General features: G+C 36.3%; 1 protein-coding gene across 3 annotated transcripts in view; it reads left to right on the top strand.

Moving 5' to 3' along the window:
* The window catches only part of CFAP20DC (CFAP20 domain containing), a 253473-nt gene that overhangs the window by 99992 nt on the left and 133992 nt on the right, over positions 1-19489 (top strand). For 2 of the 3 annotated variants that reach the window (XM_044253283.1, XM_044253284.1), the window contains exon 6: positions 8020-8176. In XM_044253283.1, the coding sequence (XP_044109218.1) occupies positions 8020-8176 (157 nt within the window). Of the gene's footprint in view, positions 1-8019; positions 8177-11509; positions 11564-19489 lie in introns of all 3 variants that reach the window. The other variant, XM_044253285.1, reaches the window with a different exon arrangement.

Genomic DNA, 19489 nt, shown 5'->3' on the forward strand with positions numbered 1-19489 from the left:
CAGGACTACTTCTTCATAAAGTCACTACTTTCAAGAGTAGAAAATAGAGCAGACTTTATTAATATATACAGAAACAAACATAAAAAAGAGGCAGAAATGTATCACAAATTAAAGAACAGGACAAGGCCAAAGCCAGAGATCTAAGCAAAACAGATAAATAACATGTCTGATAGAAAATTTTATTTTTTATTTATTTAATTTATTTATTTGACAGAGAGAGATCACAAGTAGACAGAGAGGCAGGCAGAGAGAGAGAGGAGGAAGCAGGCTCCCCACTGAGCAGAGAACCCGATGCGAGACTCGATCCCAGGACCCTGAGATCATGACCTGAGCCAAAGGCAGAGGCCTAACCCACTGAGCCACCCAGGTGTCCCTGATAGAGAATTTTAAACGATGATCATAAGGATAGTCACTGGACTTGAGAAAAGAATGGAAGATATGAATAAGATCCTTAACACAGAGATGAGGAATAACATAGCAGAGATAAAGGATTCAGTAAACAAAATGAGAAACACGCTTAATAAAATGCATAACAGGATGGAAGAAGCAGAGGAATGAATTAGTGATGTAGAAGACAGAGTAATGGAAAGTAATAAAGCTGAACAAGAGAGAGAAAAAATAATTCCTCAAAACTAGAACAGACTTTGGGAACTCAGTGACTCCATCAAATGTAATCACATTTGTATCATAGGATTCCCAGGAGAAGAAAAGAGAGAAAGGGGAGCAGAACATTTATTTGAAGAAATAATATCCAAAAACCTCCCTAATCTGGGGAAGGAAACAGATGTCCAGATCCAGGAAGCACAGAGAACTCCCATCAAAATCAACAAAAGCAGACCAACACCATGACATATTGTAATTAAACTTGGAAAATACAGTGATAAAGAAAAGAATTTTAAAAGCAGCAAGATAAGAGAAATCATTAACTTACCAGGAAAATCACATAAGGCAAGCAGGAAATTTTTCTACAGAAACTTTGAAAGCCAGAAGGAAATGTCATGATGTATCCAAAGTGCTGAGTGGGAAAAATCTACAGCCAAGAATACTCTATCCAGCAAGGCTATCATTCACAATAGAAAGAAAGATAGTTTCCTAGACAAACAAAAACTAAGGAGTTTGTGACCGCTAAGCCAGCCCTGTGAGAAATATTAAAAGGGACTCTGACTGGAGAGAACAAAAGTTGACAGTATAAATGTAGGAAATACAAAAGCAGTAAAAACTAATTATTTCTGTAAAAAATCAGCCAAGGAACTCAAAAAAAAGATATAAAATATAATAACATATGCCTAAAAAGTGGAGAGGAGAGAGGAATGGGTTCATATTTAAATAACCATCAACTTAATATAGACCGCTATATGTAGAAGAGGTTATCTACAAACCTAGTGGTAACCATATATCAAAACCACTAATAAACATGCAAAGAATAAAGAGATAGAAATCCAAATACATCACCAAAGAAAATCAGCAAAACATGAAAGAAAGTCAAGAAAGGATCAGAGAAAATCTCCAGAAACAACCACAAAACGAGTAATAGAATAAGATAAATACATATCAATCAGTAATTACTTTGAATGTAAATGGACTAAATGCTCCAATCAAAAGACATAGGGTGACAGAATGGATTAAAAAAAAAATACCCATCAATATGCTGCCTACCAGAGACTTATTTTAGACCTAAAGACACCTGCACATTGAAGGGGGGAGTAGAGAAATATTTATCATTCAAATGGATGTCAAAAGAAAGCTGGAGTGGTAATACTTCTAGCAGACAAACTAGACTTTAAAACAAAGACTGTGATAAAAGACAAAAAAAGGGCACTATGTCATAATAAAAAGGACAGTCCAACAAGAAGATCTAATAATTATAAATATTTATATATCCAACATGAGAGCCCCCAAATATATAAAAGAGTTAATAACAAATAACAAACATAAAGGAACTAATTGAGAATACAATAATAGTAGAGGACTTTAACTTACATCAATGGGCAGAACACCTAAACAGAAAATCAACAAGGAAACAATGGCTTTGTATGACAGACTGGACCAAATGGACTTAACCAATCTATTCAGAACATTGCATCTGATAACAGCAAAATACACATTCTTTTCAAGTGCACATGAAATATTTTCTGGAATAGATCTCATATTAAGCCACATCATAGGCTTCAACAAATACAAGAAGACTGAAGTCAGATCATGCATCTTTTCTAACCACAACACTATGAAACTAGAAGTGAAGCACAAGAAGAATTCTGGAAAGCCCACTAATACATGGAGGTCAAATAATATGCTACTAAACAATGAATAGGTCAACCAGAAAATAAAAGAGTACATGGAAACAAATGAAAATGAAAACACAAGAGTCCAAAACCTTTGGGATGCAGGGAAATGGGTCCTAAGAGGGAAGTATATAGCAACATAGGCCTATCTCAAGAAGCAGGAAAAATCTCAAGAATCTCAAATTTCAAACCACCTAACCTTACACCTAAAGGAGCTAGAAAAAGAACAATAAACAAAACCTGAAGCCAGCAGAATAGTGGCTCCCAACAAACCGAAGTCCAGGAGCATATGGCTTCACAGGTGAATTCTACCAATCATTTAAGAAGAGTTAATACTCATTTTTCTCAAACCATTCCAAAAAATCAAAAATGAAGGAAAACTGCCAAATTCATTGCATGATGCCAGCATTACTCTGATACCAAAGCTAGATAAAGACGCCCCAAGAAAAGAGAATTACAGGCCATTATCTCTGATGAACATAGATGCAGAAAATCCTCAATAAAATACTAGCAAACTGAATTCAACAATATATTTTAAAAAATCATTCACCATGATCAAGTGGGATTTATTTCCGGGTTGCAAGTGTAGTTTAATATTTGCAAATCAATCAATATGATATATCACACTAATAAAAAAAAAGAAAGGATAAGACTTTAAAATAAAAACTGTAACAAGAGACAAAGAAGGGCACTATATAATAATAAACGGGACAATCCAACAAGAAGATTTAACAATTATAAATAAAATCATTTCAATAGATGCAGAAAAAGCATTTGACAAGTACAAGATCCATTCAGATAAAAACCTTCAACAAAGGTTTAGAGGGAACATATCCCAATATAATAAAGGCCAAATATTAAAAACCCATAGCCAATATCATCCTAAATGGGGAAAAGCTGAGCGCTTTTTCTCTCCAGTCATGAACAAGGTAGGAAAATCCACTCTCACCAGTTTGATTCAATGTAGTACTAGAAGTCCTAGCCATAGGAATCAGACAACAAAAAGAAAGAGCATTCAGATCAGCAAGGAAAAAGATTTGCAGATGCCGTGATTCTGTATAGAGAAAATCCAAAAGACCCCACCAAAACACTAATTCAGCAAAGGTAAATGAATTCAGTAATGTGGCAGGATATAAAGTCAATGTACAAAAATCTATTGCAGTTCTATATACCAATATTGGAGCATCAGAAAGAGAAATTAAGGAATCAATCTCACTGTACAAAAAAACAATAAAATACTAGGAATAAACCTAAGCGAAGAGGTGAAAGACCTGTACTCTGAAAACTACAAAATACTGATGAAAGAAATTAAAGATGACACAAAGAAATGGAAAGACATTTTATGCTCATGGTTTGGAAAAACAAATATTGTTAAAATGTCTATACTACCCCAAATAATCTACACATGTAATGCAATCCCTATCAAAATACCAATAGCACTTTCACAGAACTAGAACAAAGAATATTAAAATTTTTATGGAATTAGAAGAGACCCCAATAGCCAAAGCAGTCTTGAAAAAGAAAACCAAAGCTGGGCCATCACAAGTCTGGACTTATTTTGCAAAGCTGTAGTAATCAAAATAGTGTGGTTCTGGCACAAAAATAGACGCATAGATCAACAGAAAAGATTAGAAAACCCAGAAATGAAACCACAATTATACGGTCAATTAATCTTCAACAAAGCAGGAAAGAATATTCAATGGGAAAAAAATCTCTTCAACAAAGGTGTTGGGAAAATGGACAGCAACATACAAAAGAATGAAACTGGATCACTTTCTTATACCATACACAAAAATAAATTCAAAAATGGATTAAAGACCTGAATGTGAAACCTGAAACCATCAAAATCCTAGAAGAGAACACAGACAGTAACTTCTTTGGCATCGGCCATAGCAGCTTCTTTCTAGGTATGTCTCCTGAGATAAGGGAAATAAAAGCAAAAATAAACTAGTGGGACTACATCAAAATAAAAAGCTTCTGCTCAGCAAAGAAGACAATCAATAAAACTAAAAGCCAGCCTACAGATGGAAGAAGGTATTTGGAAATGACATACCAATAAAGACTTAGTATCCAAAATATATAAAGAAATTATACAACTCAACACCCCAAAACCCAAGTAATCCAATTAAAGAATGGGCAGAAGACACGAATAGACATTTTTCCAAGGAAGACATGCAGATGGCCAACAGACACATGAAAAAAATGTTTAACATCACTTATCAGGGAAGTGCGAATCAAAACTGCAATGAGATACCACTTCACACCTGTCAGAATGGCTAAAATCAACAACACAAGAAAGAACAGGTTTTGGTGAGGTTGTGGAGAAAAGGGAACACTCTTACACTGTTGGTGAGAATACAAACAGGTGTAGCCACTCTGGAAAAGAGTATGGAGATTCCTCAAAAAAACTTTTTTAAATACCCTACAATCCAGCAGTTGCATTACTAGGTATTTACCCAGAGAATATAAAAATACTTCAAAATAATTCAAAGAGATACATACACCCTAATGTTTATAGCAGCACTGTCTACAATAGTCAAATTATGGAAACAGCCCAAGTGTCCATCAACTGATGAATGGAGAAATAATAATGGGTAAATATACAAACGAGTATTACTGAGCCATAAAAAATAATGAAGTCTTGCCATTTGCAATGACCTGTATGAAGCTAGAGAGTATAATGCTAACCAAAATTAAGTCAGTCAGAGAAAGACAAATACCATATGACTTCACTCATATGTGGAATTTAAGAAACAAAATTAAGCAAAGGGAAAAAGAGAGAGAGAGGCAAACCAAGAAACAGACTCCTAATTTTAGAGAGTAAATGGATGGTTACCAGAGGGGAGGTGAGGGGGTGGGTAGCTTAAATAGGTGATGGGGATCAAGCAGTGCACTGGTCCTGATGAGCACCGGGTGATGTATGGAAGTGTTGAATCACTATAGTGTACATATGAAGCTAAAATAATACTGTATGTTAACTAACTGGAGTCAAAATTAAAACTTAAGAAAATAAAAGATTGAAAGTATGTGTATTGGCATGTGTGTGTAAGAATGTCTTCATACATCATACATATGCACTTGGGGATCATTGTTTGTTGAGCACTTTCCATGGTGCACGAGTCTGGGCAGAGGGAATAACAACAGCTTGACTGTGATGAATAAGAAAGGTGTGTAGTAGGTAAGGACCAGGTTTCCTGGGACTCAAGAGTTTTTGAAGGAAGAGGACACCAATTCCCAAGCCAGCTGATTGGAGTGTGATGAGGCATAGAGGTATAGCTGTCTGGAGGGTTCATCTAAGTAGGGAATAAAGGGCAGGGCCCTGAGAAGAAATGGCCCAGCATGTTCCCATGTCTCCCTGGATTTGGAAAGTATTATTTCTTGTTTAAAACCAAACTCATGTCACCTTAACCCTTTCCTAAATATAGGAAAACTTGGATTCAAATACTATAATGCAGATCATTTTAAAAACAATCATTAACTCTAGAAATATAAAGAAGTTGTATAACAATAGGTAATCCTAGAGCATCACTTAACTCAGTTGTGTACAATATTCACATAGTCACAGTGAGGAAAACACAGAATATGGATTTTGAGGAAAAGGTAAAAGGAACAAATGGGAGACAATTATCCAGGGAGGATGAAGAGGAGGAAGTAGGGTGTGTAAGTGAACTACAGGTCTTACCTACCATAATAGAAAGACAATAGATAATGTCTAAAATTGATAAAAGTTATTCTTTAAAAATATAGACAGAAGAAAAGTTAAAGAGTTGACAGTATGATTAGAGGAGTGGAGAAGTGATAGCAATATTTTGTGTAAAATTTGGCATGTTTGGGCCTATATTTGCATATAATATCATGGCATTTAAAGAAGCCTTTCTTGAACTTCCGCATCCTCCCACCATGAGTCCCCTCTGCACTAGCAGTATAAAACAGATGCTACCTGTCTGCCTCCAGCCTCCCTTCTCAGACTGGAAGGACTTTCTTATTCCTTGCTATACACCGGAGTCATACGCAGTGTTTAACACCTGAGAAAAGTGCTTCTTCACCTGTGGTGAAGAATGGATGAATACGGTTACTTTGGGGGCAAACCAGCTGAATAATTGCAGTAGAGACATAATCAAGTCTTTTAGGAATAGGAACCACAGAACAATGATAATGATGCTAATATAATAATAATATTAACAATTACTATTGGATTGCTAGAAATCCCAATAACTCCATCCCCTGTAACCTGGATTTTACCAGGTCCTGCTGTTTCATTCGCCCTAGGATATGCCTGTCGGGTTTATCCCTTATATCCCACCTCCTATACTAGTCCTCTCCCAGACCCTCCTCGCTTCATGCTTAAATGACTGACTGACTGACTGGTCTTTCTGTGCCTCAGTCTGTCTCTCCTCTACGTCAGCCTTCCTCACCCCCAAATATTCCTGCATTAGAGTTGGTTCAGACTTCCCAGCACTCTACTCTTGTCACATTCTCCTTCAAGAATCAAAGTGACACCTTACCCTCTGGAGTCCAGAGTTCTCCTGATCTTCCAATGTCCAGAACCTGGCCTTCCTGGCTCATCCCACATTACCTCTGGCCTCCCCAGAGCTCGCCATCCTGCAGGCAAGCCAGTCTCATTACTGCATCACACTCGGTCTTCCTTCCCACCTTTTAGTACACCAGACTTCTTTTCACCCAAAAGATCAGAGCATCCCCATGGCCTGAGAATATAATTTTACTGTTTGGACACCTACAAATAATCTTCATGTGTTTAATTAATAACTTACTGCAGTCTCTTTTATTTTTCTATAGTGGAAACCGCCTCAGGTTTTTCTTCCTAATAAAATCAACATTTCTAAACAGAATTTGCCTTTAAGAATAACATCATTATTTCCTTTATCAATAAATACAACTTTCAATTTTGAAAATTAATAAAATGAACCTTATGTAAATTGTTCTTCTAATCAAATAATGGAAGAGCTTGATATTTTAAAAGAAATACAGACAACCTTAAATACTACTTTTATTTTAATTTCAAAAATTCTTTTCCCTGTTGTTGTCCTGCAATCCTCAGTATATCTTAATTTCTTACTAAATTATTATTTTCTCCTTTTCTTTAACTCAGACCATTTAGAGAATTCATTTGATGAAGTATTGTGGAGCCTAATTGTTTAATGGGCAGAAATTAGTCCCTGCAAGAGTACTTTTAAAAACTGGCAAATACCAGGCATAATTACAAATTCTTTGGAAGAATCTATTTCTGTACAATAGGTTAATTGGTTATAAGTAGACAGCACTGGCCACAATTTAAACCCAGCTTCTAATTTCATCCATGATTTTTTTAACAAATATAAGTGGCTAATTATGATCAAATTAGTCCCCTTGAAGGAACAATTGTCTACTTATCCCTGATTTTCAAGATTTAAGTGGTCTAATGCACCTGCAGTTAGCTTCCCACTAGCATACTGCCTACAGATCCAGAGTTATTTCCCAAAGTTGTCAAAATCTTCCCTCATCATGAGAACTCTACAGCCTGACCAATGTCTGGTTTAGATTATGATGACTTCTTTGGAAGAATCTGGGCAATTTTTAAGAAAACTGAAGATAAAATAGAGGTTTGCCTAAGGAAGGGTATTGGTTTGAGGCTGGTTGATCTGGACAATTACCTCAATTCTCTGCACCATCCACATATAGATGATTTGTTCACCTCTTTGATCATAGAAAGGACTTACTCCTCTTTTCTTTATTTTAGTGGTGCAATCTATGCATAGACTTGGTAGCATTTACCAGTGAAATATTCAAGGGAGCAGTTTTCCAGTCCTTGGATGGAATTATTGTCTCAGCTAACTGTAAGCTGCGGAAGATCTTCACTTTAAAATGCAAGCCTCAAGACACTGCAGATAAAGACGGTATGTTCAAGTTGCTACTATGAAGATTTTTAAATTCTCCAATGTGTTTAAAGTTAGACATAGCTTTGGAGCCGCCTGGGTGGCTCAGGTCATGATCCCGGGGTCCTGGGATCGAGCCCCGCATCGGGCTCTCTTCTCAGTGGGGAGCCTGCTTCCCCTCTCTCTCTGCCTGCCTCTCTGCCTACTTGTGATCTCTCTTTTTGTCAAATAAATAAACAAAATCTTTTTTAAAAATTAGCATACTTCTGGATAGTATGAGTATAGAGTAGTGGTTTTTCTAAATTTATCTTATTTACTGTGGAAAAAACACTTTTTTAACATGAGATCTGTCCTCTTAATAAATTTTTAAGCATACTACATGTTTTGGTGACAGTAGGTGCAATGCTTTGCAGCCGATCTCTAGAGTTTGTTCATTTTGATCAAAACCCATTGATTAGTAACTCCCTATTTCCCTTCACCTCAACCATTGGCAACAACCATTCCACTCTGATTCTCCTTGAATCTATTTTAGATACCTTAAGTAAGTAAAAGCATATAGTATTTGTTTGTCTGTAGTTGGCATATTTCACTTAGCAGAAGTCCTTATGGTTCATTCATGTTGTAGCATATGTCATTCTTTTCTCTGAATCACGTTTATTTTTACTGTAGCTGTATGTCAAAGATACCTTTTTTATTTTTGTGATTTTTCTTCCTTCTTTGTTTTTGATAGCACTTACCATTTGAATTAGTCAGGGTTTTTATTTGCAAGCAGTGTAATCCTCTCTAGGTAGTTGAAACAGAAAAGAGAATTTATTTAAGGTAATTAGCCACTTCATAGAATCTCAAGGATGCCCAGAAAGTCAGGCTTCGAGGCTACAGCCAAGAACAAACACACCCCCCACCACAAGACTGCTCCTAGGAAGACCCCTGATAGCTACTGAAACTGGACAGACTCCATAAGTCACAGCACAATGCTTGGCTCCAGGTTCCAGAATTTCTGTTACTGCTGCCCTGGAAAACTGAATGCCTTCTTCCTCACCACCCTTGCCAGAAGCAGACTTCTTCATTTTTCTCTGCTGAACAAAGGCAGAGACTCTATTTGTGTCTGATCTAGATCACATGATGCAAGGGTAGCTAACAAAGCCAGTATCTGATTCCTGACGAAGGAAATGGTACTCATTGTGTAGCAAAGTCACCAAATTCACAAGAGTGTTCAAAAGGTATCACCATTCAGAGTGCCTGGGTGACTCAGGGGGTTGAGCATCTTCCTTTGGCTCAGGGTGTAATCCAGGGGTTCTGGGATCGAGCCCTGAATTGGGCTCCCTGCTCAGTGGGGAGCCTGTTTCTCCCTCTTTTTCTGCCTCTCCCTCTGCTCACACACTCCTCTCTCATGAGTAAATAAAATCTTTTTAAAAAAAAATGTCACCATTCAAAAAGCTCTGCCATTGTCTGGTATATACTATCTCATTATTCTGTACATTTCATGAAGTCATATGAGAGACATTACATGTATAAATTTTCTGATGATCATATTAGAAAAATGAGTTATTCCTAGAAAGACAGGAAAATACACATTAACTATTTATTATGTGATTAATAAATACACTCTGCAGATAACTGAACCATCTAGAATTTATAAGATGACACAAATTCTCCTGCTACGATAGTCTTTTTTTTTTTTTTTTTTTTTTCCTGCTACGATAGTCTTAAACAACTGAAAGTATTGAGAGAATACTGATGCTTCCTTTTGATTTTTGTCTGGGATTATTTTTAACAAAATCAATTTTTCTAGAAGCCCAGGAAACAGGGCAGCACATAAGATGGCAAAGGTGATTTCTTAGAAGTTTGTTTAAAGTAGACTTCGGACTTATGCTCTGTCTGGATGAGTGTCTGAGAAATCCTTGTGTGGTTCACTCTGTGGAACAGGACACTGTGCCTATAAATTTCATTTGATAATAAAACACAGCAGTGCATTAACAGCTCCCCAGAGAGATCACAAGCCAGGAAGTGCAGCCACTCATCTTATGTACCATTTAAATGCTATACAAGAAAGTGAAAGCCTTCATTAAAAAAAATGTATCACCCAACTAATAAGAAACCTCAAAATTGGTAGAAATATATGTGCATTCTAGAATTAGCAGATGAGAGGAGGTGCATCATAACCTGATTAGTATTTTTAAATAAATGTAAGGGAAAAGTAAATCAAAATATGACATATTAAATGCAAGTTTTTATCTCCGATCCTTCCTGAAGCCCCACTAAAATTAAAAGAATTAAAATGGTAATAAACCCACCAGGAAGAAGAGGATGGGAGAGTAGGAAACAATAAGGAAAGTGTGGTCCTAAATTTTGTTTATTTATTTGACAGAGAGAAATCACAAGTAGATGGAGAGGCAGGCAGAGAGAGAGAGGGAAGCAGGCTCCCTGCTGAGCAGAGAGCCCGATGCGGGACTCGATCCCAGGACCCTGAGATCATGACCTGAGCCGAAGGCAGCGGCTTAACCCACTGAGCCACCCAGGCGCCCTGTAAGATCGAGGAGTGATAACTAACTTAGAGAAAGCTGAAACTATTGGGTTTACAGAGAGGTTTGTCAATGAGAGTCATAATATAGAACCTCAGAGGAACTCCAGAATTGACAGCCCTAGGTACTGCCAAAGGCAAGGGGGTGTGGCTAAAGACAAGGAGATTAGTTAAAATTCTATATGGGTTGCTATAGAATCCCAGATCCCCCTTCCAACTACAAATAAGCAGAAAACAGGGTATTTATTCTCTGGAGAAACTGGACCAGAGAACTTCTCAACTCAGATACATTGCATACATGGTAGATAGACACTGAAACTAACAGGAAGAAAGAAATAGATAAGGAATAGATATATGCTTTTCTTGGTTAAGAAAATATACTGTGTCTATAAAATAGGAGTAGTTTGTTCTTGCTGTATTTCAGTAAGCATTTTGTTAAAGTTTACTATATTATAAGCTTTTCATATAATTTAGAAACATTTACAGATCATAGGTGTGCAGCTTTAGGAATTAATACAACGTGAACACATTTCTGTAACCAGCACCCAGATCAAGAAATAGAACTTTACAAACATCTCAGAAACCCTACTTATAATCTCCTCTTAATCATGACCCTCTCTCTTGTTCCCAGAGATAACACTCTCCTGACTTCTAACACTACAAGTTAATTTTACCTATTTTTGAAGTTTATTTAAATAAAATCATATAGTACATATTCTTTCATATATACATTCTTTAACAAAACCTTGGGTTTGTGAGAGTCATCTATATTGCTTATTTAATTACTATACAGTATGCCATTGTGTGAACTCACCACAGTTTGTCTATTTTAGGCAACTATGAATAGTACTGCTGGACTCAGTCTACATTTCTCTTGGAGCATGTAGGTAGGCTTTCTTTGGATATTTATCAAGGAGCTGATTGAACACATATTTCAGCATTCTTAATTTCAGTTATTATATTTTTTGATGCTAGAATTTCCATTAGATTCTTTCTTACAGTTTCCATTCTTCAGCTGAAATTCTCTATCTCACTATCGAATTTTTCAAATAGGTTAATCAAAGTTATTTCAAAAGCCTTGGCTCACAATTCCAATATCTGTCTCTCAATTCCAATATCTGTTTTTATTTTCTGTTTTTCTCTTATCCTTGTATCCTGATATGTCTAATAAGTTTGAATGAATACTGGACATTTCGACTTGGAAACTATACACTATTTTGAGACTCTGTATTGTATTTTCTTGTTCCGGGGACTTAAAATTAAAAAAAAAATTAAGAAGCCCAAAAGACTGAAAATAGGATCAAAATGTTAAGAATATTAGAAGTTACTACAAGTGGACCACCAGCAGAGTAATAAGATTCTAAGATGAGAGGCTAGAGAAAACAGGAAGGATGACATGTAGGAAGATTTCCCAAAATTAAAGGCCAAGTGTTTTCACATTGACAGAGCTCAAAAACAAAAAATGAAAAAGAAAAAGAAAGAAAGGAAAATAAGAGCCACCGTTGTATAATTTAAGAATAAGAGGGAAAAAGAGAAAAGATTATTTAAGCTTCAAGAATTTTTTAAAAATTCAAGTTGCGTGCAAAGTAGTAGGAATGAGAACAATGATATCTGACTTCACACAACATTAGATGGCACAAGACCTTAAAACTATACCTTCAAAAGTCTAAAGAAAAATGATTTCCAACGTAGAATTCTGTACCCATCCAATTATTTTTCTTTTCCAAATATTTATTTAAATTCTAGTTAGTTAACATATAGCATAATATTGGTTTCATGAGTAGAATTTTAGTGATTCACCCCTTACATAGAACACCCAGTGCTCATCATAACAAGTGCATTCCTTAATATCCATCACCCCATTAGCCCATCCCTCTCCCACTTCTTTCCATCCACCCTCAGTTTGTTCTCTATCATTAGGAGTCTCTTATGGTTTGTCTCCTCCTCTCTCCTTCTCTCTTTTTCTTTTCCCTTCCCACATGTTCATCTGTTTTGTTCCCTAAATTACATATATGAGTAAAATCATATGGTATTTTTCTTTCTCTGACTGACTTTTGGACTTATTTCACTTAGCATGATACACTCTAGCCTCCTTCACATCACTTCAAATGGCAAGATTTCATTCTTTTTGATGGCTCTTCATAACTACAGTAATATAGTCATAGTTTGGTTATTGTTAATAATGCTGTTATAAACATTGGGGTGCATGAACCCCTTCAAATCTATATTTTGGTGTCCTTTGGGTAACTACCTCAATGTGCAATTGCTGAATTGTAGGGTGGTTCTATTTTTCACTTTTTGAGGAACCTCCATACCATTTTCCAGAGTGGCTGCACCAGCTTGTATTCCCACCAGCAGTGTAAGAGGGTTCCCCTTTCTCTGCATCCTCACCAACATCCGTTGTTTCCTGTGTTGTTAATTTTATCTATTCTGACAGGTAAGAGGTGATATCTCATTATGGTTTTGATTTATATTTCCATGATAATGAGTGATATTGAGCATTGTTTCATGGGTCTGTTAGCCATCTGGATGTCTTCTTTGAAAAATGTTTATTCATGTCTTCTGCCCTTTCTTAATGGGATTATTTGGGTTTGGGGTGTTGAGTTTGATAAGTTCTTTACAGACTTTGGATACTAACTCTTTATCAGATAGTCATTTGCAGATACCTTTTTCCATTCCATAGGATGCCTTTTAGACTGTTGATTATTTCCTTCACTCTGCAGAAGATTATTATCTTGATGAAGTCCCAATAGTTCATTTTTGCTTTTGTTTCCTTTGCCTCTGGCAACATGTCTAGTAAGAAGTTGTAATGGCTGAAGTGACAGAGGTTGCTGCCTGTGTTCTCCTCAAGGATTTTGAAGGGATTTTCCTGTCTCACATTTAGGTCTTTCATCCATTTTGAATTTATTTTTGTGTGTGGTGTAAGAAAGTGGTTCAATTTCATTCTTCTGCATGCTGCTGTCCAGTTTTCCCAACACCATTTGTTGAAGAGACAGTCTTTTTTCCATCAGACATTCTTTCCTGCTTTGTTGAAGATTACCATATAGTTGTGGACCCATTTCTGGGCTCTTTATTCTGTTCTATTAATCTATGAGTCTGTTTTTGTGTCAGTGCCATACTGTCTTGATGACTACAGTAATATAGCTTGAAGTCCAGAATTATGAGGCTCCTGCATGGCTTTTATTTTTCAGGATTGCTTGGGCTAATCGGGTCTTTTGTGGTTCAATACTTTTTCCAAAATACAAGTCAGAGATCATACCTAAAGCACAAATTCAGAAATGTCAGTATAAGGCTGCAATTATATATTAAACACAGAAGTACGTACCAGAAGATTTAGAAGCTATTGCTGAAAGGCTTGAGACTAGGCCATGTGTGAGGTAGGAGGGGTAGCAGTTAGAGAATAATGCTTTTTTCTCATAATTGTAGTGCCGTTTGTGTTTTTGAACAATATACATATATTTTGTTTTATAATTAATTTTTTAATAGTGAATGGAATAATCTAAAAAAATTCCAAGAACAAATATTGGCATGATTTCTTTTAGGTTTTCAAAAGACCTGGAAAAAAGGCTAATGAATGTGGCAACTCATATTGCCTAAAATGTTCTGAATAGACTTGGGGAAGCATGGTGTGGTTCTGGGTGCTGTGGAATATAACCCTCTATTCCTCATTTAGCTTCCAGGACTTAACCTTGCACAAGTGCTCACCCCATCTCTATATGCTTCAATTTCTATGTCAGTAAAATGAGGATAATTGTTCCCTGGATAAGTAAAATACTATTACATTCCCACTAAAAGCATAACATGTGTAAACTGAGTACATCTTGGAGAAGTTAAATTGATACTGTAGCAACTAAAGACACATTAATGGTCCCACAGTCAGTTACTGTGACCACATACCAACTTAGTGCTTTGTGAGAGTTCTGAACATTATTTCCTCATTAGTTATTATAAGGTTGTTTTGAAGATCCAATAAAACAAATATATATATGTGAAAAGATATAAACTATAATTCATTGTGTAGATGCTAACCATTTATCTGCCTCCTACAGTCAGGCACTGAGATGACACAGCCCCTGCTTCAAGGAGCTTGGAATCTCTCAGGGAAATTTACATGTACATATTGATTGTTATACCTGGAGGAAGCTTCCCTAATGGGCTTAACAAGCACTGGGAGGAGAATTTGGGGCACTTAACTCTAACTTGAAAGAGCCACTTGGAGAGGCACTTGGATGTCACAGACCTACCAAGTTATGAAAAACTTGACTAACATAAGGTTGCCAACTTTTAAATTCACCAAATCAGAGCATTAGAACAGACAAACAAGAGAAACTACAATTATTCTAATCACTTAATTGGAAAGATTTAAACACTCACATATTAGGAAGGTATTAATTTCAAAATAAAGGCTGATATTTTCACCATAGACCAGTGAAAATGACTTAATGGGTCAGTATCTACCCATAGAACAGTGTTTGGTGTGTACTCACATGAAGAAAAAAATTTTCCAAACTATATCCTGAAGGATAAATAATAATTTCTCAACTAACGAAGTAATTTTTCAGGTAATGAAAGTTGACAACAAGAAAGGAAAGCATTTCAGGAAAAGGAAGAGTGTATATGTATAAAGACGTGGCATTATGAGTAGAGCTGATCCATTCAAGGAACAGAGAGTTCATTATGGCATATGGCAGAGGTGGAAGGAATGATTTAATATAATATTTTTTACTAGGTTGCATACTTTGACACAAAGAGCTAGAGCAGTTTTCCTGTCCTCAGAGTTCTCTGTGTAATTGTGGATACCAGAAAAGTAAACACTGCAAGAGTTCATTGTCAAGACAATTTGATAAAAGAGAACAAAGGATAACACAGCATGGGGCAAATTGAGTGTCTCTGGTCAAGGAAGTTGGCAGCAGAAATGATAACAATGATGGTGGTGCTAATAGAAACAGTAGGTATTCTAAACACTTCATATATATGAATTTAATTTAATGCTATACAAACTCTATAAAGTAGGTATTATTATCATCTCCATTTTATAGATAGGGAAGCTTAGGCACAGAGAAGTCAGATAATGTGCCAGTGTCACAAAATTGTTAAGTAGTAGAGGCAGGTTTTGAACCCTGGCGGTGGGACTCGAGTTTTTACTCCTACTTACTATAGTGTACTGCCTTCCTTGGGAGAATGGAAGGGAGGGGAAATTTTAAAAAGAAAAGAGAGAGAGAGAGAAAAGATGTCATGGAATAAGAATGCCAAAAGATGGTGACTAGCTGTGTTAAGTGTGTCTGTATTCAATAAGTAATGGATGTCCCTTTGCCTTCCATACTGAAGATGGGGGTGGGGGGGACATCTTCTGCAGAGACAGTTCTATTTGTCACGAGGTTGAGACTTTTATCATAGTTTCTTTTCCCTGTTTCTTACATTTCCTTGTTTCTTACATTTCATTCTGGGGTTCAATTTAAAGATAGTGTATTAAAATGCTTGCTTAAACTCAGTACCTGTTTCCCTTAGTTTATTTAAGCTGCTACATTTCACTCTAGAACTCTTAAACTCACCCAAGCTAGGAAATGTTGCCTAATTCCATTGCTGTTCTCTGTTTACACAGTGGAATATAATAGAAAGTGAATTATTGGGACCCTAAAACAAGAAATTAACCAGGTTTTCACTTGGCCAGAGGAATGGCTGATGCTGGACAAGTAGTAAAGCATGCTGATTCAATTGAATTTATGACTTATGGTTCCTGAGGGAACATGGACTGGCACTTTTAGGCATTTGCATGTCTGAATTATTGACTGACTCATAATCATTCTGCGTCTAAAAAAAAGAACAATATATGTACAGATGTTAGATAAGAGAAAAACAAGAGGAAAGCCAAGAGAAGAAAGGAAAGAGCACAGTTATCCACTAGGTATGGATTTATGCTCTACCAGTGATGATTTTACAGGTCTTCTGACACCAGAGTTCGTTGCTTTCTAAAATATCAGCACTTGGGCATATGTGTTCTGTGTTAAGGAATGCAAGAAGAGGAGAATAATTAAAAGTACGATTTCAGACTGAGAGTCCCTTTGAAGGCATAGGTTAAGTCTCCATATTTTTACCTCTAGCACATGACCTGGCACTGGTAATCTGTCATACATATATGAAGAATTGATGAAGTAAGAGTTGGCTAATTGTTTGTTCAATTATTCATTGAGTCATTCTCTCTATTCAGTAAGCCTTCTGAATGTCAAGCAATGCGAAGAAAATTATCCCTTCAAAAGCCACAGAAAAAAATTAGAAATACTAATGTAGTGCCTTAATAGACTCATTGAGCAGGGACGGGACTTAGAGATAATGTAATCCAGTATCCTAATTATACAGAGAGGAAATAAGACCCATGGAAATCAAGGCATCTTGTGCTAAGGTCACAGGAGGTAGAACGCTAGGTCAGGCCTCTGACTGTTCCTTCCTCAGCAGTATACATATTTACCTTCCTCAATAACTGGAATTCCTTAGTGTTTTTAATAATAGCATTGGTGAGTGTTTTCCTGCCCCTCTCTCTCCAGATCAGGTGATACACATCATATTCAGATCTCTTCCGTTTAAGGCTGCATTCCCACTCCTTCTTGTAGCAGAGTCGAACTCAGATTACCCTTGCCTAGAAAACCACCCCAGGGCAAGGAAAAAGGGGTTAAGATCTCTGCATAGCAGAGGTTTCCAGCCAATAGTAGATCCCACAAAAATGGATTATATACATCTATATATCAAAGACACAGATGTATATTGATAAAAATATCAATTGTTTTTTATAAGTAGGCATTATCAATATTTATAATAGAACTTCATATCTTAAAAACTCTAAGGATAACAATTCCATTTATAATGTCATCCCAAATAATTAAATACCTAGAAATAAATTTAATCAAGGAAATGAAAAACTTCTTCACTGAAAACTATAAAACATTGCTAAAGGAAGTTAAAGAAGACCTAAGTAAATAGAAATAAATACATCCAACATGTGTGGATTGAAAGAATTGATATTGTTAAGATGTTGGTATGACCCAAAGAGACCTAGAGATTCAGTGCAATCTCTCAGTATTTCAATGGCCTTTTTTGCAGAAATGAAAAAGCTGATCCTCAAATTCATATGGAATTGCAAGGGGGCCAAAATAGCAAAAAACAATTGTGAAAAAGAAGAACAAAGTTGGAGGATTCACACTTCCCAATTTCAAAACTTAATTCAAGAGTTGCAGTAATCAAAACAGTCTGGTATAGTAAGAATGGACATATACACCAATGGAATAGAATTGAGTCCAGAAATAAATCTATCTAATTTTGACAGGGAGACCAAGAACATTCAATAAGGAGAAAGGAGACTCTTCAACAAATGGTTCTGGGACAATTGGATATCCACACACAAAATAATGAGTATATAAAAACTAACTCAAATGGATCAGCGACCTAAATATAAGAACTAAATAAAACTCTTAGGAAAAAAATAGAGCTCAGTCTTCATGACCTTAGGTTAACCCCAAAGCACAGCAGCAAAATTTTAAAAATAAATAAATTGGACATTAAAATTTAATGCCTTTGTATATCAAAGGACACTTAAGAAATTGAAAAGACAACCTGCAGAATGGGAGAAAATATTTGCAAATCATATATTTTATAGAATAAATATTCTGATTCTACATATAGAGAGAGAGAGTATGTGTGTGAGGGGGTATGGATATATATATATATATATATATATATGGAATATTCTGATATCTTTCAGTATCCAGACTATGTAAAGGACTCTTATAACTCGACAACAGAAAGAGACATAACCCAATAAAAAATGGTTGAAGGACTTAAATACTGTAGATATATCTCTGAAAAAGATATACAAATAATTGACAAACATGAAAAACTGCTCAGCATTAGTTATTAGGGAAATGCAAATCAAAATCACAATGAGATACCACTGTACGCTCACTAGGATGGCTGTAATTTTTTTTAATAGAAAACAAGTGTTCGTAAGGGTGTAGAGAAATTGGAATCCTTGTACATTGTTAATGGGAATGCAAAATGGTTCACCCACTATAGAAGACAGTTTGGCAGTTCCTGAAAATGTTAAACACATAATTACCATATGCATCTGCAGTGCCACTCCTTGGTATATACCCAAAAGGATGGAAAACAGATACATGTACATGTGTGTTCACTGCAGTGTTATTCACAATAACCAAAATGTGGAAACAGCCGAAATGTTCATCACCAGATGAATGGATAAACAAAACGTGGTATGTGTTTAACACATAGTCACATATTGCATGATTCCATTTATATGAAATGTCAATAAATCCATAAAGAAAGAATGCAGATTTGTGGTTGCCAGGGAGTGGGAGTTGGAGAGAATAGACAGAAGCTGGCTAATGGATAAGGAATTCTGCTTTGGAATGATGGAAGTGTTTTAGAGCTATATAGAGGTGGTGGTTGCAGAACACTCTGAATGTACTATGTACGGATGAATTGTTCACTTTAAAATGTTTAATTTTGGGGGGACAAGATGGCGGGGTACTAGGAAGAGGCGTCTTTTCAGCTGGTACCCCAAAGTGAGCTGATTACCTACCAAAGAACTCCGATCACCCATGAAATCAGCCTGAGATCAGAATTATCCACGTCTGGATCTCTACGGGGGCAGAAGACGCCAGTGAGCAGGTAAAGCGGAATGGGAACAGCGGACTGATATCAGAAGATAAACAAAAGGGGGAGGGAGCCACCAGAGGCGACCGGTGCGAAAGTAATACCCCGACACGAGCTAGAGTGCCCTGCGTCTGGGGACCAGCATTAAC

Source organism: Neovison vison, chromosome 6, assembly GCF_020171115.1.
Source record: "Neovison vison isolate M4711 chromosome 6, ASM_NN_V1, whole genome shotgun sequence".
Taxonomy (NCBI): Eukaryota; Metazoa; Chordata; class Mammalia; order Carnivora; family Mustelidae; genus Neogale; species Neogale vison.